The sequence below is a fragment of the Erythrolamprus reginae genome, chromosome 4 (assembly GCF_031021105.1).
Source record: "Erythrolamprus reginae isolate rEryReg1 chromosome 4, rEryReg1.hap1, whole genome shotgun sequence".
Lineage (NCBI taxonomy): Eukaryota > Metazoa > Chordata > Lepidosauria > Squamata > Dipsadidae > Erythrolamprus > Erythrolamprus reginae.
Window position 1 is genome coordinate 61,968,886 of NC_091953.1, and position 22,569 is coordinate 61,991,454.

The window sequence follows — 22,569 nt, forward strand, 5'->3', positions numbered from 1 at the left end:
CATACATATACCAAGAGCTTCTATAGAGAGCCACTGGAAATTACTACAGGTAACTAGAATATTAGATGGAAGATTCCCCCTTCATGCATACCAATAATGATTTGAGATGACTCATGCCAAATCTAATATTTATTTTACCCAAGAAGAAACTATGGAGTTAACTTACACAAAATGGAGCTAAAGGACAGACCATATAGATTTACTAGAAAACAAAGACACAAAAAAAACAATTACCAATTCCTCAATTTTGTTACAGTTTCTATGGTTCCTATACATACAGTACTGTATATAAATAGCTAATTTGTTATATGAAGTTTTATTAACATCAATTGATCAAAGCATGGACTTCCTTTTGGCAAAGTTTTGATACTATGATTATTTAAATAAAAGCTGCAGGTGTATCTGACACTCTTCTAAGCTTAGTGTAGAGTTAAAGAGGACATGGCTCCTTAGTCAGGTCAAGGAAAATATTATAATTACTATTATATATTTAGAGAAGAACAGGGCTTGATGGAGATCTAAGTATTCTTGTGCAAAGGATTTTCATTGACTCTCATAATGCTTGCTTTCAAGAAACCAGCATAACCCTTTCAACCAAGCTGTAAAATACAAGGTATTGAAACTGAGGTTTGATGGAAGGAGAATAAATCAGATTGGTTCACTCATAGAGAAAGGCTTGGTGAGTAGATAAAACTGATGCAACAAAGAAACAACTATTGGCTGTAGAGGTCATCTAAAATTATGAAGAAGTTGCAGATCAATGAACGCTGTTAACCCTTACAAAGACTTTGATGATTTGGTGAATAGGTGGAAAAAGATATAGCAGAGGTGCATTCAATCTGAACAAAAAGTTTCTTCTTATTATCTTGAAATCCCAACCCTCTTGCAAAAGGTTAAGTACTGAAGGATAGAACTAAGGGATTCAGGTTTTATTCTTGAATACTATTTATGAATTGATTGATGAGCACACTATTGTATGCATATACAGTAGATTGAAAGTGAGATAGGCCTTTTGTCAGCTTGTTTGGTATTGGGCAACTCAAATAACCCATATTATTGTTGGATATAAATAGACATTCCACTTTGGAGACAATCCTGAAAGATTTAAAGTACTCTCCAAACTGGTGGAACTATTACCGGTAGCTCATTAATATACCATCTAAATGAAAGGCAAAGAAGAAACAGAATTTTACAAAGTGTGGAATAAGTGTAATTGATTAGAGCAGAGAAAGTTGTATAAAAATAAATGTAAATAATCATATGAAATATATGAAACAGTACCATTAAAAATGTTTATTGATATGTAAATTGGAAAAATGAAAAAATGAAATAAAAAGATATACCATCTAATATGGACCAATCAACGAGAAATCAATTAATATATTTAGATGGAAAAATATAGATGCAAAACCTATGTAATGAACTACTGTACATCAGCTGAGGTTTGGCTGTTCCAAGAAGAATATGTCTATTGATTAGAAACACGATAAGACCGATGCCATGATTTGTTCCAAAAGTTAATAATTGTTATTGAGAAGATACAGTGGTTCCAATGACTGGAGAGAGATGACATTCAAAAGCAAGGTATCCAGCTAAATACTTAGGTATCTCACAATATACAGTATAGGCAGAGAAATATCTTACCAGTTATTTGATAAATAAACAAAATTATCTGGAGAAAGAAGCCTCCAATGAGTTCTATGACAAATCTTATAGAACCCATGGCAACTGGACAATCCAGATTGCTGAATCTAGCAATGGGAGAACTAGTAGCAGTGGAGCTTAAGAAGGCCAATGTCAGAAAGGTCACAGAATTGTTATTCCTTTTCTTTTTGCCCAGCTTGGGGATGAACACAGCAGGCTTCCTTTTATTTAGTGAGTTATTTGGTGCTGATGAAAATAAGCAGAGGTTCAGAAGATGTGGAATGTGTGAGAACTCTGGAAAAGTCTACGGAGAGGGGCGGCATATAAATCCAAAATCCAATAAAAACAGTTTGAAATTTCTATTTCAATTTTGTTCTGAATTCTGAAGATGAGGGAACTATCAAGGGTGAAATCCAGCAGGTTCTGATAGCTTCTGGAGAAATTTTGAGTAGTTCAGAGAACCAGTAAATAAATACCACCTGTGGCTGGCTCCAGAATGGGATGGGAATGGAGATTTTGCAGTATCCTTCCCCTGTCATGCCCACTAAGCCACGGCACACCCACCAAGCCATGCCCACAGAACCAGTAGTAAAAAATTTGGATTTCAACCCTGGGAGCAATAATAGCTTTTATAAATACTTTTGCCAGAAGAATGGCTTGTGAATAAATATATGAAGAATTGGGTTGAACTTGCTTAGTAAATAGTTAGCAATTCTTACAAGAATCTACAACATCATTTCTCAAAAGCAAAAGAGGCAAATCATATGTGCTTCCATGGGAGAGGAGGTTGCTTCCTAATAGTCCTTCAGGGCCATAAGACTGAGACCACTCAGAGAGTAAGGGGAAAGACAAGAATGTAATTAATTATGCATGTATCAAGTATCCTATAGCATGCTTTGAGTAGATCATGCAATAATATACCACTAGGAGCAGGACAGCATATGACAATGATGGTAATGATAACAGAATATCTGTAGATATTCACATAGTGACCTGGCAATTGTCCTTACTGTGGCAGCAGTTTTAAAAAAAACGTGGTGAGATCACCACACTATTCTAGCAGATACAAACATTTTTAAGCAATTAAAGTTCAACTACGCATATATTTTCTAGAGCATTTTGGAGATTGGAATTTAATTGTCTTTGGTACTAGTGCAGTTTATATTTTATTGCAAAATGCTATGCTATGTATAAAAATTGTACATGTAAATGAATTTATTTTTAAAAAGTATTATAAAAAGGTATGCTTTTTAACATGTGTTTCCAAGTTTCAATTATAGAATTACAATTTAAAACATGGAAAATTAAATAGACTAGTAATAGACTGTTCAGCTCTACATGAATAAAGCCTACACATCATACTAGAGGCAACTTTTTCTTTTCTTCTGTCTTATGTCCTCCTGAGATGCAAAACATTTTAAAGTTTATGGAAATCTTTATAGAAGCCAAATTAGTTGCTGACTGGAGGACAGAGCAGGAAATTCTGTGGAAATACAATGTAGATTGTTGATTGGGATTACTAATATTTGTTAATATTTGTTTTGGAATTTACTGAAGTTTTGTGGAAGGAACAGAACAGCCAGATCTTTGCCAAGTTATATCAAGCATCCCAAAATAAACTTAGTCTGAAGACTTTTTAAAAATGAATTTAAAGAAGTACTTCCTGTATCTCTTTTACTGTTCTAGACTAGTTTTGACTTACATTTCCTGTTTTTCTCATATAGGTAGTTGTTCCATCAACTTTTCTCATATCGACAACATATGAAACCACTCAATAAAATAAAATGATGGGGCAACATTTTCTTTCAGTATTGCTTCCATAGGATTATTTAGCAGTATTATTTGATTTATGTATATAGGATGCCATACTGAAATATTTTAGTTACTCCTTTAAATACAAATGTAAGGCAAATGAGATTACATGACAATCAAAACCTTATTGTATTGTTTTAAAAGTTATTATTAAGTGTACACCATACTTTTGCAAAAAAAAGAAGAATGTGAAATAAATAATTTAGTATTCTGTTACTTCAAAGTGAGATGGAATTCAGTCAATAATTATTTTTAAAGGACCACCACAATTACCCAGGAAAAATCATTAAATTGAACGTTAAATGATTTTTTTAAACAAAAACCTTGTTTAAATCCAAAAAATTGTGGCAACCATGCTGAGTCCTTTTGAAGAATCGTATAACTCGTGATTTTTCCCTGTAGTAATTTTGAAAATCTCATAAAAATCATCACAAGCATTCCTTAAAGTAACAAGAAAATGTAGCCTTGAAAAGAATCTGAAGTCTATTCAGCACAATGCTAGCATTTGAAGGAAGGCCCAGGATGAATCTGATTCATGGAGCTAATTCAAAGCCTTGCAATTGTTTCAGTTGTTTATGAATCTCGGCCTTCATAATGCTAAGAAAATGTGCTGTCTCTTAAAGATGTTCTTTGCAGATATGTCACACATTCTGCATTGTTTCGTGGCACTCAAGCATTAAATATCCCAGGGGTAATCCACCCTTATTTTAACGGCTGATGAAAGATCCAGTGCCTGAGCAAAATCAGTTGGAGGAAAGGGAAGTCTTGTCGGAAACAAGATTAATCTTGTAATGAGTGTTGGGGCCTGATAACCCATCTGTGCAGAGAACTGCTTTAACTGAAGGGCAATTAACCTTCACTTGACAAGTTTGCCTAACTGTTATAAACAATTTTAAAGACAACTTCACTTTTGTAAAACCTACATAATCTGAAGTCTGAATAATAGGAACAGGTTGTAGGTCTGGGAAGTAGGAATGGGATGAATAATTTCTGAATTTTATTTAATTATTGGATAATAAAGTATATTTGGGTAATTAATATATTCATGCATATGAAAACCCAGTTGATTTGCTTCCTGGAAAACACTGAAATCTACAATATATATTTATCTGGAACTATTACATGATTTATCCATTTTGCCAATTAGGAACAATTTTACAAGATTTTATCTTACACCAGTATAGTGATGGTTATGGTATTTTATGTTTCATTATTTCTTGTTTTAAAAATAACAACAGTAAAGTTTATTAAACAATTTTATTCCACAATGGTAACACGGAAATGGTTTGTCCTTCCTAAAGTTCAGGTAACATCTGATTGAGCTGCTTGCTGTATAATACATATCACAACTAAGATTCCACTTGTTTTGAAGAATCATATTTTAAATCCTCTCTTTTTAACAACCCTGTAATTTCTTAATTTGAAATACAGTCAGGGTAACAATCATCTATTTTATTTAATTCCATATAGTGTAATGAAATAAGGCTGTAGAAGCCTTTTTGAAAATTATAATAATTTCTTCTTCTTCTTCTTCTTCTTCTTCTTCTTCTTCTTCTTCTTCTTCTTCTTCTTCTTCTTCTTCTTCTTCTTTCCTTCCTTTCGAATTAGATATGAGTAGACAGGAAGTTCCCATTGAAAAAATTCCTTTAATGACAGCCCTTGATCTGAACTATGATCTGATGAACTATCAGAAAGGAAATGGGGACAGGAAATATCTGTCTACAGGCTTGGTATCGTTATCATAAGAGTTTTGCCAATATATTTACTATTTATCTAGTCAATAAGTGCATTATTCTACAAAAATTTTTTAGCTCTTAAGAATGACAATTGTCCACCAAAAATATTGGCCCCCTAATAGTATTGATTCATAATTTTAAAGCGACTGCATTATTTAGAAATATAAGAGAAATAATAATAATAATAATAATAATAATAATTATTATTATTATTATTTATTAGATTTGTATGCCGCTGCTCTCCGAAGACTCGGGGCGGCTCACAACAATAATAAAAATAATATTATAGTAGAACAAATCTAATATTAAAAAACATATAAAACCCTATCATTATTTTAAAATACTGTATTTTGCCTTGTTTTTCTTCCTTCCTCCTTTCAGCCAGATTGATTCTAATTGTTAGATTGACACTTTGTAGCAGCCATTTCTAGCTTACTGTTTCCAGATAGGTTAGACTGTAATTATTACTTATATAAGTCATACTTTTTTGACATACTACATCTGAAATAGCTACGCTATATTGCCCATTTGACAAACAAATATAGTGAGATAATATTTCTGCAGAATCAGAAACCCATAGCTGAGCAGAAAGGGAAGCTGAGCTGCTTGCTATTACTTCCTTGGAATTCTTTATTTAAATTTATCCATAAAGAAATTAATTCACGAATTAGCAGGATTGTGTCTGTTGACCTCACCTAAGTCTTGTTGCATTAATCTGAACCCATGAAGATAGTTTACATATGTTCAGCTTTATGCACAATAGATTCTGCATACATGATTGGGAATTCTTTGACATATCAATCATATCAATATCTCCGGAATCATCTACTGCCGCACAAATCCCAGCGGCCAATAAGGTCCCACAGAGTGTGCCTTCTCCGAGTCCCGTCGACTAAACAATGTCATCTGGCGGGCCCCAGGGCAAGAGCCTTCTCTGTGGCGGCCCTGGCCCTCTGGAACCATCTCCCCCTAGAGATCAGAACTGCCCCCACCCTCCTTGCCTTTCGTAAATTGCTCAAGACCCACCTATATCGCCAGGCATGGGCGAATTGAGACATCTCCCCCGGGCTTATATAGTTTATGTATGGTGTGCTTGTGTTGTATGATTTTTAAATGACGGCTTTTTAGATAATTTTTAATATTAGATTTGTTACATTGTATACTGTTGTTGTTACTGTTGTGAGCTGCATCGAGTCTGCGGAGAGGTGCGGCATACAAATCTAATAAACTACCACTTCAAGGTATGATTTTCAGATTCTCACATAAATTTATATCTGAAAGTTCAATCAAGATTTTTATTTATTTATTTTCTCAATTTCTATAGTCACACATCTCAATCCAATTGACACTAGGCAATGAAAAATATCACAATTAAAACCATAAAACACAAAAGCGGTTACAAATGTTTTTGAAGATGTATTCTTCATAAAATTAGGCTTATTGTGTAGATTTCTTTTAACAAATCCATTTCTTTTAAAAACTTTAACAGATGTTTGCGAATATTCTATTTTTCTAATAACAAATACGAATGCAGTTACTATTGATATTCATCATTAAACATCTCATTGAGCTTCATGAAAATGGATGCAGTTGGCAGCAACTAGACTAAAATAGAGTATGATAATATAAATTGTTAACCATTGATTTGACTTCTCTGACAGAATATATTAATATTATAATAGCTTAAGAGGAAAAAAAGAGTTGTTATCAGAGAAATGGATTTTTATATTACTCTATAAAAGTGTAGGATTCTGCATAATTCTCCCAACTATTGAAAGTAGGGTGAAAAAAAATCTTCCATTTATTTATTTGTTTTGTTTTTGTTAAGTACGTATTGATAGTATATACATAATACTAAGAGAAACATTAGGACAGGGGATAGAAGGCACTCTGGTGCACTTATGCACGTTCCTATCGGGAGAGGTCGACAGTGTATAGCTTTGGGGGCTAGGTGATGATACTACAGAGTCTGGTAGTGAGTTTCATGCATCAATTACTCGGTTACTAAAGTCGTATTTCCTGCAGTCGAGTTTAGAGCAGTTTTATTTAAATTTGTATCTGTTGTGTGCTCGTGTGTTGTTGTGGTTGAAGCTGAAGTATTCATTGACAGGAAGGACGTTGTAGCAGATGATTTTATGTGCTATGCTTAGGTCGTGTTTAAGGTGATGTTGTTCTGAGCGTTCTAAACCTAGGATTGTAAGTCTAGTTGCATAGGATATTCTATTGCAAGTGAAGGAGTGGAGGGTTCTTCTAATAGAGTATCTCTGGACATTTTCTAGAGTGTTTATGTCCGAAATGCAGTGTGGGTTCTAGATAGATGAGTTGTATTCAAGGATTGGTCTGGTGAAAGTTTTGTATGCTCTGGTTAGTAGTGTGAGATTACCGAAGCAGAAACTATATAGGGTTAGGTTAACAACTCTTGAAGCCTTTTTGGTGATGTTGTTGTGGTGGGCTTTGACACTTAGGTCTTTTACGGATAGCTTTATTCTCAATATGTAATACTGTATAAACATGTTATATCTAGTATAAATTAAGAAATAAGAGAACAATAGAAAACAGTGTCAGAATTGATGCATTATATACATTTTATGGGCTTGCCAAGTAAAAATAAAGTCTAACTTACTGCTTTTTAATCTTTTTAACCCAAGTACCTCCTTTCCTATTCTTGAATGTCATTACCGCCACAAAGAATCCAAACCGTGTGGTTTTTGTTAAACATCTTGGCAGCAGCATCCCAAACTGGATCCTCAATTCAAAATTACAAATAGCTTCATTATTCTAGCTAAAAGCGCTGCCTGAAAAATTTTACATATCCCTTACGCAGTAATAGAACGGAATATGAAGGAGAATTAAAGGATGAGAAGAGTATTAAAAGGACCATTATAGATTTAATCATTATTACAAATCAATTATTTTTAAGCAGGCTTCAATTAATAAGGCTGTTCTTCAACTCCAAAGCAACAGCACATAAATAATAGTGTCATGCTGCACTGCTACACATAACAATCTAAAAACTAGATGTAAAGAAATCCAACAGATGTCTAAGATTAATCATACAGTAGAACTTTCCAAATTATCCATCACAACGCAACTAATCTGCATCTCTCAGCTTAACATCTATAAGAACTATATATTAATAAATTTGAATGGCAATGCTTTTCAACCTGTGGACTATAGACCACTTGTGGCATCAGAAGATTCCTTGAAATAAGACAAAGATTCTTTGTGCTGATGTCTATCTGTTTTTCCTGACAATAGTAAGTAAATGTTTTGCACTTTCTTCATGCTGGGTGTTTCTTCAACCTCCCAATCTAACCTACAGTCCTGCAATTTCCAATAGTCTCTCAACCAGGATAAACCAGATTCAAAACCCTGCTAAGCCTTTTCAAGAACAGTTGGCTAAGTGCTGCCCCCTGCTGTGGATGCCTATATCTCTATATGTTTCATCTCTATATCATCTTATACCTATATTTATGCTTAGTATTTAGACTATCAAAGTCAGCATTCCTGCCTGAAATCTCAGGATACTGGACATTTTTGAAATATTTTAGCTAATTAAAGTTTTAAATTAAATTCATGTTTATTTCATTCAGAGAACATCTGATACAATCTTATTGTCATTCTGGTAGGTGCCAACATTGCCAATTCTAGATTTATCTAATACTGTAATCCTAAAAATCTTCTGATGATTATGCAAATATATAGGAATAAATTAAAACCACTAGATTAAGAATATTTTGCATGAATAATCAAGGGAATAAAATAATTGGGAAGGAAGATGAATAACATTTCTTTAGAACATCAATTTATTCTGTTTTCAGGAAGCTGTACTGTATACACAATTATTCAACTAGAAACATCAACTACACTAGTGATTCATTGATAAAACAATTCTTACAGTTAAATAAACTGTATGATTTTAAAGGCAGAATAGATTTATTTTCTGCATTTCTCCATCAAGCCCTTACTTCTAAAGAAAGATACCAGCATTCAAAAGATTCAAACATCCTTGGTCACAGTATTTCACACTTTTTATTTCAGTTAGTGAGAAGTCAGTTATAAAAATTCATTTAACAGTATGGAAAATGTTTCTTTCGTTATTCCATTTCTGGACCCAGGTAAGAGACAAAAGAAGGTACAGTGGTACCTCTACTTACAAACTTAATTTGTTCCATGACCAGGCTTGTAAGTAGAAAAGTTCATAAGAAGAAACAACTTTCCCCATAGGGATCAATGTAAAAGCAAATAATGCATGCAAACCCACCCCTTTTGCCTTGCACCACTGGGAATCCCCGCTTCTGGACTTCTATTGCCACCCAAAGTGCCCATTCTTTTGCTGCTGGGATTCCTCTGAGGCTCCCCTCGCTGGGAAACCCCATTTCCAGACTTCCTTTGCCAGCCAAACCCCCATTCTTTTGCTGCTGGGATTCCTCTGAGCCTCCCCTTGCTGGGAAACCCCACCTCCAGACTTCTTTTGCCAGCCAAACCCCTGTTCTTTTGCTGCTGGGATTCTCCTGAGGCTCCCCTCACTGGGATTCAAAGCAACGCCGGCAAAAACGAAGGGAATCCCAGTGAGGGGAGCCTCAGGGAACTCTCAGCAGAGCAGGAATGGGTGCTTTGGGTGGCAACGGAAATTCGGAGGCAGGGATTCCCAGGGAGGGGAGTCTCAGGGGAATCTCAGCAGCATAAGAACTTGGGCTTCGGGTGGCAACGGAAGTCCAGAGGCAGGGCATCCCAGCGGCAGCGGCTCGGGTTCATAAGGTTAAAATGGTTCAGAAGTAGAGACAAAAAAATCTTTAAAACCAGGTTTGCGTCTCGAAACGTTCGTCAATAGAGCCGTTCTTAAATAGAGGTACCACTGTACAGTATAATAATATAAGTCTTGTATATTTCTATAGGATATTCAATAGCACAGCCAAATATATTTTATTTCTGATTCCTTCATGTTTGACCCCTACAACTTTAATTTGATATCTACAGCAGCATCAAACTTTAATTCTTTTATATAGACATAGAGAGGTTTGCTCATTTTTTAAGCAGTCTCTATATGTATCTTTTCAAGGCCCTCTCTTAGAGACCCTGGGTTATTTCTCCCTTCCCTGCGTTATTTTACCCTTCTTTTTTAGCTCTGAAGAAAGACCAGCTAAATCTGTTTGGATGTACATAACTTTGCAATAGCATTGAAGATTTGAAGATATAAAAATGTGCAACCTTGAGTCATTTAAGATTTACCTAAACAGGTACCCTGATCATATCTGTTTATATTAATATTTAGTCATGCATTTTATAGGAAAACTATCTTATTAACAAAAAAGGACAATAACACATTATTTTACTTAACTTGTCTATATTAATGCTGGCAAATAATAAGAAATAGAAACAAAAATTGCACATGGACATTAAAATATATTGCACAGATTCTTTTCTTACAAATATGACAATATTTTCAGGAATATTGATCATAAATATTTAAAAGCCTCTGTAGTTAATATATTGCCTGAATATTCTGAAGAAATACATGTTTTTAACTCTGACGATGGACCCTGAAATATTCCCATTCTAAATATACAGACATTTAATCTCAGATAGCACAGCATTTCAACCACAAAAAAGGAAACTAACAATTGAAAAAAAGACTGTATATGTTCTGAGACAGATTAGGTGGTTTAGCTATCCACAAATGTAATCAGTACACAGTTTCAGGGTAACCAGTACTAACAAAAAAAGCACATTATTATAACTTTGTAATGGTATCAATAGCCACAGAAGGAAGATAGCAGGTCCTGCTTTCGAAAAAAAAATTCCTTTTTATAACTCCCAAATTTTGAATAACAGGAGTTGGGGAAAAAAATCCGCAATCTTATCACAAAAGAAAAATAGATGAAAATATAAGAACCTATCGTTTTCTACTGCTGCATTTTATTATAATTCCATATTATTCACCTATTTATTGTTCTACTCTTTATTAGAAATTGGAACTATTGATTTTGGACAAAGATTTTTATTTGTTTTTGTCGCCAACTTGAAGTGGTCATATGGCAGTATAATTATGCATCCTAGTTAGATTCATGTTTACTATGACAAATTTAAGTAAGAGTGCATTATTAGAACAAATAAAAAATTACTGCAATACCATGCAGCCAAATTTGCACTTTTTGACATATTTAAACAACACTTTTGATGCAGATCGGCCAGGATATTCACATTTCCTTAGAATGGCAATCAGAATACTTTCTTGAAAAGCAATAGCCTCAAATAAGAACAAATAAAAACAAGATCTGAATATCTCACAGTGCAAGTTTATTTTAATTAAAATAACAGTATTTAACTCCCTCTGTCATAGGTCAATCACTATTCCTATATTCTCAAAGTACATAAAATTATACATTGGTAGCATAGTTGATTGATAAAATTCTGATAACATTTTTAGAATAATGGTAAACCTCCAGTTATATAAAGTATGATTCAAATAGCATGATTAAAATGCATAAAAATGTAACAATTTTATTAGTTTAATTGGTAATGCTTTTTAAAATGCTTTGAATCAGGTTTATCATTCTGATTTTCATATTTACTCAGTGTGGATAAGACTAAATAAATAGAAAAGCCAATTTTTTGCTAGGTTTTCCTTTTATTCTGATATTACTGTCTTAAAATATTCATTTTAAACTTAATTTGAAAGATGTTCAGCACTTCAGAATAAAGTGCGCTTATCTTACTCTCATACTTTTACTAAATAATATTTCACTCATTCAATATTCTACCATTAGAGTCCATATTTATAAAATAAGAAGATTTTTAAACAAAGAAATAATGCAGTGGTCTCAGCAAGTCTTGAGAATATTAATTAATGAAATATATTAAGTAACCTTATCAAATGAAAGGAAGCCATGGTCGCTATTATTATTAAAGAAAATTACACGGTTTTTAATTCTAAAATCATTTAAACCTGAATAATATGCAATACATATAGTTAGACATTGCCTTAATATATATGCATAGGATTCTGCGATCAATGCTCTAATTTTGTTTCTAAAATATAAAACTTTAGTTTAGAAAAAGGATAAAAATATACCCTAAAAAGCTTTTTATTAATATAAATACTATTTCTTCATATTAAATTAAAATTACATACAGTTTATCTCTTCAGAAAATAATTAACATTTACAGTCATATCTGTGATTATTAGCTATGACCTGTATTTATAAGCCGATTCTACACAGACACAAATAATATATTATTTATCTCAAAAACATTATAATCCATCCTTACTAGAACATTATCATGCTAAGCAGTTGTTTTAAAAACCTAAAAATAACACTAAGAAACTGGAGTCACAAACTTCTCACAGATTTTATTAAATACTCCCCATGTTTTTTAAAATGAAGCATATCTTAAGAGAACAACCTTACTAATTCTCGTAGCACAAAATAATATGAATAAAATATTACTTCAAAATAATATCCAAATTAAAAGAAGAAAATTTCAGCTTCAAATCAAATGCTGAGAAGAATTCCAAAATGTGTTATTTAATTCTCAATAATTACTTTTTCCAGAGCCTAATTCAGTTAAATATCCAAATTCGTTCAAAAATTATTGTAATCAGTAAATTCAGCTCTTCCCTCCAAAGGCTTCGCAAGTATAATCCACAGCACTGACAGTGAATTTAAAAAAAACACCCAACTTTTTCTCAGTTTCAAGTTTTTAAGCCTTGCGGACAGGGAGTAGGAAAAAGGAAATTTACTAAGCAGTACAAAGGAAATCTTCTTGTCCTCTATTGTGACTGTGGGGGTGTTGCCCAATTCTACCTTACTGCTGTTTAAAAAGCAAATTTTTGGGGGAAAAGCACAATATAAAAAAGGCTAACCACAAGGCATTCCCTTTCTTACCTTAATGGTGCTCGCCATAATGTATCTATCTTATTGATCGCTAATAATTGTCAATAATAATTATTGCTTCACTCTGACCAGAAAGAAGTTTTGATGAAGTTATTTAGAACGGATGAGATTGTGCTAACTCTGGGAAATGAAGTCAGGCAGTGGCAGGAAGAGGTTTCTATTGGTCCTGGCTACTGCAGTTTGAAGAAACAGGATATTTGGGAGCTAAGAGATAAGAGGTCCTAAAACAATGTTGTTTTTCTTGACGATATGCAGCTACAAGGGGTTTTTTTTAAAAAAAAGTCAATTGGCTATGACAGTGTTGGCAGGTGCGATGTGATGTGCAGTAAATACGGTCTAACATACTGAAGCAGGATGCAGATGTCACATGAACTGGGCCAAATTTGATACAAGCCTCCTAAAAGGATTAAATATTTGGGGCCAAATTTAGATTGGACAAGCTGCTGCCACACACAAATGTCGGTAGATGCAGTAATATCCCTAAACTAACTTGCAACAATTGAGCTTGAATGAAACCAACTGCCTTCAATGCAAGGTCAGGATCTTTTCCCATTGGACACCAACCTGTTGATTTTAATTGGCAACAATTTTCCAGAAGGTCTGTGAAGGCAAAAAATAATTTTAAAAAAATATTCTGGGATATATTTCAACTTCCCAATCTAACTTACAGTTGTGAAATTTGCTGGAGCTCCCTCAACATGACTTCCAATCTTCTAGAACAGATGAGATTGGTCAGGTGCTGTGATGATGTCAGTGTTTGGTTATCAGTTCCCTTGTATAACAGTGCAACCAATCATGATTGATCCTGCTTTTGGATAGGATCTTGGTGTGGTTTTTAGACTTCTTTCTCGTTGAAACTATTGTGATGTTTGTGGATCTCAATAGCCTCTCAGTGCAGGCATACAAAATAGAATACAAATATATTTGTTTACAGCATCTGGATGTCCTTGAACTGAATTTTATTTTTAATTTAATTTAATTTAATTTAATTTAATTTAATTTAATTTAATTTAATTTAATTTAATTTAATTTAATTTAATTTAATTTAATTTAATTTAATTTAATTTAATTTAATTTAATTTAATTTAATTTAATTTAATTTAATTTAATTTAATTTAATTTAATTTAATTTAATTTAATTTAATAATTAAATTTGTATGCCACCCCTCTCCGCAGACTCGGGGCGGCTCACAACACAATAAAACAGTTCATGACAAATCTAATAATTTACAATTTACAATTTTAAATATTTTAAAAACCCCATTATTAAACAGACATACATACGGTACAAACATACCATACATAAATTATATAGGCCCGGGGGAAATATCTCAGTTCCCCCATGCCTGATGACAAAGGTGGGTTTTGAGGAGTTTACGAAAGGCAAGGAGGGTAGGGGCAGTTCTAATCTCTGGGGGGAGCTGGTTCCAGAGAGTCGGGGCCGCCACAGAGAAGGCTCTTCCCCTGGGGCCCGCCAACCGACATTGTTTAGTTGACGGGACCCGGAGAAGGCCCACTCTGTGGGACCTAATCGATCGCTGGGATTCATCCAGCAGAAGGCGGTCTCGGAGATATTCTGGTCCGATGCCATGAAGGGCTTTATAGGTCATAACCAACACTTTGAATTGTGACCGGAAATTGATCGGCAACCAATGCAGACTGCGGAGTGTTGGTGTAACATGGGCATACCTGGGGAAGCCCATGACTGCTCTCGCAGCTGCATTCTGCACGATCTGAAGTTTCCGAACACTTTTCAAAGGTAGCCCCATGTAGAAAGTGTTACAGTAGTCGAACCTCGAGGTGATGAGGGCATGAGTGACTGTGAGCAGTGAGTCCCGGTCCAAATAGGGCCGCAACTGGTGCACCAGGCGAACCTGGGCAAATGCCCCCCTCGCCACAGCTGAAAGATGGTTCTCTAATGTGAGCTGTGGATCGAGGAGGACGCCCAAGTTGCGGACCCTCTCCGAGGGGGTCAATAATTCCCCCCCAGGGTGATGGACGGACAGATGGAATTGTCCTTGGGAGGCAAAACACACAGCCACTCTGTCTTATCAGGGTTGAGTTTGAGTCTGTTGACACCTATCCAGTATGGTGTAGCACAAAACTTATCTGAATGTTAATAAAGTTTGGTTAGTTGCCTGTGCACATCAAAATTCTGTCCAAAAGTAGAATCAAGAATCAGCTCCCCAAAATGGGATAATGGGCATTATCAATATTTAGATGCACAGAATAACCAGCCGGAATCCAGCACATCAATGAACCAACCTGGAATGAGCACTCGAAAAATGAGCAAAGGCCAACATGAACAATGTAACAATTAGGAACAAATGCAGCCAAAACAATCAACTGGAATTGGGCACAAACAAAGAACCAATTGGAAATCACTTCGGCTAAAGACTAGTCAGAAGTAAGGACACTTGACTATAAAGACAGGAGCCTGGTTTTGTCCCTGCTAAATTGCCTGTAAAATACTGTGTGTGGAACTGTATTGTCTAAAACATGGTCACTAAACCCTGATGCCCAACACTGCCCAACAGATACTGGCTGTGAAAGCTGGATGGGATGGGATGGGATAGGGCTGGACTGGACTGGACTGGATTAGATTGGATTATTTATTGGCCAAGTGTGATTGACACACAAGGAAATTGTCTTAGGTGGATATGCTCTCAGTATACATAAGGCGAATAAAATACATTCATCAAGAATAAAAAGATACAACACTTAGTGATAGTCAAGGTTACTAATAAACTATCAAATCGTACTAGGAAACAAGTAAAACAATATAAATTGAAAGATACAAGCACATGGTTATAGTAATAAAGTGGAAAGAGATAGATACTAGTAAGGAAGAGATAATAATAATACAGTCTTAGTAAATTATTTGACAGTGTTGTGGGAATTAGTTGTTAAGCAGAGTGATGGCATTCAGGGGAAAACTGTCCTTCTGTCTAGTTGTTTTGGTGTGCAATGCCCTATAGCATCTTTTTGAGGATAGTGATTGAAACAATTTATGTCCAGGATGTGGATATTTTCATAGCCCATGTGGATATTTTCAAATCCCTCTTTTTTGATTTGTGCAGTATACAGATTAGATTAGATTAGATTAGATTAGATTAGATTAGATTTATTGGATTTATATGCCGCCCCTCTCCGCAAACTCGGATCCTCAATGAAAGGCAGGTTAGTAGTAATATTTTATTTATACACCAGGATATTTAAACTTAACTTAACCAGAAATATCACCTGAAGTAAGATTACCAATTTTAGTCACAATATATTTATATTTCTTAGAAATATCAGTTATGCTAGGAATGATTAGAGGTGCAACAATATCAGATTGGCCAGAATTCACTGATACTGTGCAATATATTAGCTTAAATTTCTTATGTGTCTAATCACATCTGACCAAATAAAGTATTCTATTCTAAATCTATAAACATTAAACAACATTGTGAATTATAAAAAACAGAGTATGTGACCTAACAGATGAAAACAAAGGTTTATTTATTTTATATTTGTATAATAGAATGTTCATTCTTTTTCTGCAATGTAGAAATATTGTGGCTTGCAACATAATATTATGATTTTTTAAAAGAAACCAAAGGTGTTTTTTTTTACACTAAATAAAAAAAGATAGATATTTTAACAACAAAAAAACCTTAAATGAAAAATGAAAGAGAAGTGCCTGATAAGAAACTTAATAAACTAAGCATAATTATAAAATTACCTTTCTCTTGTTCCTTCCAGATGAATATCTGGCAGATATGGGACTGTAAGAAGGGATCCTAAGGTGAGCAAGGTTCCCATAGGGGAGAATTTGATTCATGAAGGACTCTTGTCTCAAAATCTTAAGGACTTCCAGGACGTTGCATTGAGCTGAAAACAATAGATAATCACAGGTCTTTCATATTATGTATCTCATTCAAGCAACATTGGCTTCCATATTTTGAACAAATTAAGGGCTCATAACATGGTACAGAGAAACAACACAGTCTAGTTCGGGTGTGTAAATGTACATGGTGAGAAAAATGAATCTTGCAAGTTTACCAGATGGATGGCCTAGGCAACAAAGCTGTTACAGAATTTGGTAGTTCTGAGAGCAACAGAAATAGACTACGAAGTGGTTGCGTGAGGTTTATAACCATGCTTTGAGTTCTAAGCACATAGCACTTATAAGCAGTATCCTGAATAACAGGAAGTGATCTTTCCATAATCTTCTCAGCTGTCCTTACCACTCTCTGGATGTAAAGTAGATTCTTGATTATCTAACATAAACAGGCGGGCTGATGGGTGATAGCTGAAATGTGGGATAATCCAGACTTTACTGTATGTGGCCTTGACCTGACTCAAAATCAAGGCAGAAGAAAAATAAATAAAAATAAATAGGCCCCACCTCCTGCAAACTACTAAAAGCCAACGAGTATTCCGTCCACCCCTCGCACGCTCTTTCCTTCCCTCCTCCGCTTGCTCAAGCCACTGCCGCTGCCAGCATGAACATTTCCTGCCAGCGGGGTCCCTACTGCCCTCCGCTTTGCTCCTCCCAGCTTGCCGTTTGGGCATTGCAGCAACCTGTGCCTCCCCCATCCTGGCTCCTCTCAGCGTAACCCTCCTGCCTGGAAAATGAGATAAAATGAACACATTTCCAAGCTTTCTTTGCCTCTCTCCACACCCCTCCACACCCCAAAGCTCCTCCTCTCCTTACAAGCTGGATTTTCTTTTCAGAAAGGGGGTCATATTTCAGTGAGCTTTCTAGGAAAACTATCTGAGTAATGGGGGGGGAGTGAGAGGAAGGGGGGGATTTTCTCCAAACAGAAGAGAGCCCAGAGATTTACTTGTTTATTTTTTTCTATGTCATGGCAAGTCCAAATTCTTGCCCATTTCTGATTAGCTGAAGAGGAAAATTACATTTCTTCCCTGTCATGGCACCATGTTTGGGGGCATGTCTGGGGGGTGCAGAAATGCCTACAGCCATGCCCTCAAGCAGCCATGATATCAGATGATCCGGAATGTCGGAATCCGAAGGACGGATAATGGATACTCCACTGTACTGAACTGCTACTAAACCAAACAGTGATACGCTTTCTTAAAACCCACACAATCATGCCTCTGTAGAATGTGTCCTGACAGAAGAAAAAAGTTGTGCTCTCCTCATATCGGGGTGAAATCCAGCAAGTTCGGACAGGTTCTGGAGAACTGGTAATGGAAATTTTGAGTAGTTTGGAGAATGGCAAATACCACCTTTGGCTGGTCCCAGAGTGGGGTGGGAATGGGGATTTTGCAGCAACCTTCAGCTGCCATGCCCACCAAACCACACTATACCCATCAAGCCATGCTACTAGAACTGGTAGTAAAAAAAATGGAATTCACCACTGGCTCAGACTTTCTTAACTTCAAAAAATATGACACTATTAATGTACACTCACATGGACTATCATATGGACTTTCTATATGAGGCACTGTAGCAACCCACCACTGGTATGGAGAGTCCAGTTCAGATTGTTAGTAAGCTGTACCCCAGATACATAATACTGTATCTACAGTATTACATACACATTATTATTATTTATTATTTATTAGATTTGTATGCTACAGCTACATCTTTAATATTGAGTGGAGTATGGCCATGCTGGCTCTTTCTAAAATCTCCTTGGTTTTATTAACATTTAGAACCAGGTTACATTTATTGCACCAATCCACCTTCTTCTCTATAAGCATCTTCATCCCAGATAAGACCCACAACTGTCATGTCATCCACATACTTAACAATATAATTTGTAACAGATTTGGCATAGCGGTGAACAACAGTGGACTCAAGACACAGACGTATGGCAGGGGAAGGTTCTAATTTTCTCTTTTTTTTTTCTTTTTTTTTTCAATTTTTTTTATTATTTTTTTCATAAAAACAGACAAATACAAACAAACAATAAACATAAAGTGGGGGTATATTTCCCCCGCTTCTTATGAAAGTATACATTCAAATATAGAAAAAGAATACATAATTAAATATATGTTAACTATTATAGTAAAAAAAGTTAATAAATTTGAGTTAAAGTTTTACAGATCTTGATGTGAGTGTTAAGTAGGGTTAGTATAACATAATTACCAAAAAATACCTTTAATATAATCTTAATTACTATAGTAAAATAGTGTCAAACCTTCAAATCAAACAATAAAGCTAAATTCAACTATTATGCATCTTGGTATATTGCTTATACTTCTACATACATACACTACTATATCATAATCGTCAAAAAGTCCTTTTAAACTAATATTAATATTATTATCACCTAGGTAAAAACTAATACAAAGAAAAACAACTAAAGATATATCTTATTTTTTCTTATCTATCCATTTATAGACATTGTTCCATGTTTCATAAAATTTAGTATCCTCTTGATCGTTTAATCTTCTTGTCATCATATCCATTTCAGCGCAATCTAATATTTTAGCTATGACCTCTTCTTCCTTGGGGATTTCCTCCCCTTTCCAATTTTGCGCATATATTATTCTAGCCGCAGTTAATATGTGTATAATTAAATAAAAGATTTCTTTCTTATAGGTCTGATTTGTAACACCTAGTAAGTAAAATTCCGGGGTATTATCTATATCTTGCTTTATTATTTCTTTTAATATTTTTTCAATCATTTTCCAATATATTTTTGCTTTACCACATGTCCACCATTGATGATAGTAGGTTCCTATATCCTTCTTACATTTCCAGCATATTGGGGATGTTTTGGGAAACATTTTTGCTATCCTATTTGGTGGGAGATGCCATCTATAAAACATTTTGATTTGATTTTCTTTTAGGGAAACTGATTTAGTCATTTTCCAATTGTTAATCCATACTTTCTCCCATGTGTCTATATCTATTTCCTTGCCAATATTTCTACACCATCTTATCATAGTATCTTTTAAAGTCAACTCTATATTTTTATGAGCGATAAGTAGTTTATATATTTTCCCTATCATTTTTGTTGAATTAGTGGTAATTAAAGTAGTTAAAGGATTCTTACTTTTATTAAAAATGTAAAGAGTTTTATCCTTCTGATATCTAGATCGGATCTGGGCGTAGTGCCACCAATCTATTATTATCCCTTCTTCTTGTAATTCAATTCTAGATTTAAGCTTCATCTGATCATTTAATAGTTCTTTATATCTATAAGTTATTTTCTTATCCTTTATAGACTTTGGATGTATTATTGCTTCTAAAGGAGCTAGCCAATCTGGGATACTTAAAAAATGATTTTTCTTTATGTCTTTCCATACTTCTAATAAGTATTTCCTCAACGTATGCCTTTTAAAATATGAATGGTTTTTGTCCTTATCATACCATAAAAATGCGTGCCATCCAAGCATTAAATCATGTCCTTCTAGGTCAAGTATTCTTTTGTTATCTAAAATTATCCAATCTCTAAGCCATGTTAATGCAGCGGCCTGATAATATAGTTTCCAATTTGGAAGGCCAAATCCGCCTCTTTCTTTAATATCTTCTAAACAATTCATTTTTATCCTTGCTTTTTTACCTTGCCATATAAATTTTTTAACTAAGTTTGTTAAAGTTTTTAAAAAGATACCCCCTGGGTTTATTGGTATTGTCTGAAAAAGAAATAAGACCTTGGGTAAAATGTTCATCTTGATTGTTGCAATTCTTCCTAAGAAAGATATTTTCAAATTATTCCACATTGCTAAGTCATTTTTAATTTCTGCTAGTAATTTCATATAATTATCATTTTTTAATGTTATTGTTTTCGCTGTTAAATTTATTCCTAAATATTTTACCTTTTTTACAATCTTTATTCCAGAAATACTTTCTAATTTCGTTTCTAGTGTTTTATTCATATTTTTAGTCAAGTAATGTGTTTTGCTTTTGTTTATCTTTAAACCTGCTACGTTTCCATATTGTTCAATGGTTTGTAGTAAGGTAGGAACTGTTGTAATCGGCTCTTCAATTATAAACATTAGATCGTCTGCAAAGGCCTGAAGTTTGTAGGTTTCATCTCCTACGGTTAAACCTTTTATTTTGGGGTCCGCTCTTATTTTAATTAATAAGGTTTCAAGGGTCATAATAAATAGCAATGGTGATATAGGACATCCTTGGCGAACTCCCTTATTTATGTCAAGTATTGGTAATTGACTGTTATTCAATATTATATTCGTTGTTTGTTTTGAATATATGGTATCTATTAGGTTAACAAATTTTGGGCCAAATCTCATTTTATTTAATTGCATTTTTATAAATATCCAATTAACGTTGTCGAAGGCTTTTTGAGCGTCCAAAAACATTAAAGATGCCGTCTTGTCTGGGTGTTGTTCATAGTACTCTAGTATATTTATTACAGTTCTAATATTGTTTTTAATTTGTCTCCCTGGAAGAAACCCATTTTGGTCTTGGTGTATTATTCCATTTATAACTCTTTTAAGTCTCTCTGCATAAATGGCAATAAAGATCTTATAATCTACATTTAATAGTGATATAGGCCTATAGTTTTTAATCTTTTCTGGTTCTGTACCCTGTTTATGTATTAAGGTTGTCAGTGATTCTGACCAAGATTTGGGAATTTTTCCCTCAAGTCTACATAAATTAAAAGTTTCTAACATATGGTTTCTTATTGTTTCGTTGTCTATCTTGTACCATTCTGCAGGTATGGCATCTGGGCCTGTAGCCTTGTTGCTTTTCTGTTTTTTAATTGTTATTAAGAGTTCCTCCATTGTTATTGGTCCGTCCATGGTGGCCTGTTGATCTTCTGTTATTTGTGGTAAATTTGAAGCCTCTAAATAGTTAAAAACTTCATTTTCGATAACATGATCTTTAGCATATAATTCTTTATAAAAATTATACACAATGTCTGCCTTACCTTCTGTGTCATATTTTATTTTACCATCTTTATCTTCTAATTTTTGGATTAATTTTGATTGACTCTGTTTTCTAAGTTTATACGCTAGCCATCTGCCAGGTTTATTTGCATGTTCAAAATAATGTTGCTTTGCTCTTTTGATCTTTTCAGTTAGTTGGTTTTGTTCTATAACTCTAATTTTATGTTTAATTACATTTATTTCTGTCTTTAGATCTCTGTTCTTAATATGTTGCTGCGATAAGGATTCTAATTGTTTTAGTTCATTTGTTAATTGTAAGTACTCTAATTTCTTTTCCTTATTGTGTTTTGCTGTATAGGATATTGTTAAACCTCTTATATACGCTTTAACTGTATCCCATAAGTTCTGTGGAGTAGTGTCTGATGTTTTATTAATTTCAAAAAATATTTTTAATTCCTTTTCAATCCAATCCTTATATTTCTTATCATTTAATATATACCTATTCATCCGCCAGTTGTTCTGTTCTCTAATTTTCCCTTCCTTCCTTCCTTCCTTCCTTCCTTCCTTCCTTCTTTCTCTTCTATGCCGCCCAATCCTAAAGGACTCAGGGCAGCTTACAACAACAGTAGGAATACATTATAAATAGATACAAAACAGTAAAA

At 34.2% G+C, this 22,569-nt stretch overlaps 1 protein-coding gene across 2 annotated transcripts in view; it reads right to left on the minus strand.

The window, feature by feature from the left end:
* ERG (ETS transcription factor ERG) overlaps positions 1–13,191 on the minus strand; it is a 48,972-nt gene extending 35,781 nt beyond the window's left edge. Inside the window, exon 1 of one of the 2 annotated variants that reach the window (XM_070750434.1) lies at positions 13,082–13,191. In XM_070750434.1, the coding sequence (XP_070606535.1) occupies positions 13,082–13,099 (18 nt within the window). In that variant the 5' untranslated portion in view covers positions 13,100–13,191. The remainder of the gene's footprint in view (positions 1–13,081) is intronic. The other variant, XM_070750433.1, reaches the window with a different exon arrangement.
* Positions 13,192–22,569: the final 9,378 nt, after the last annotated feature.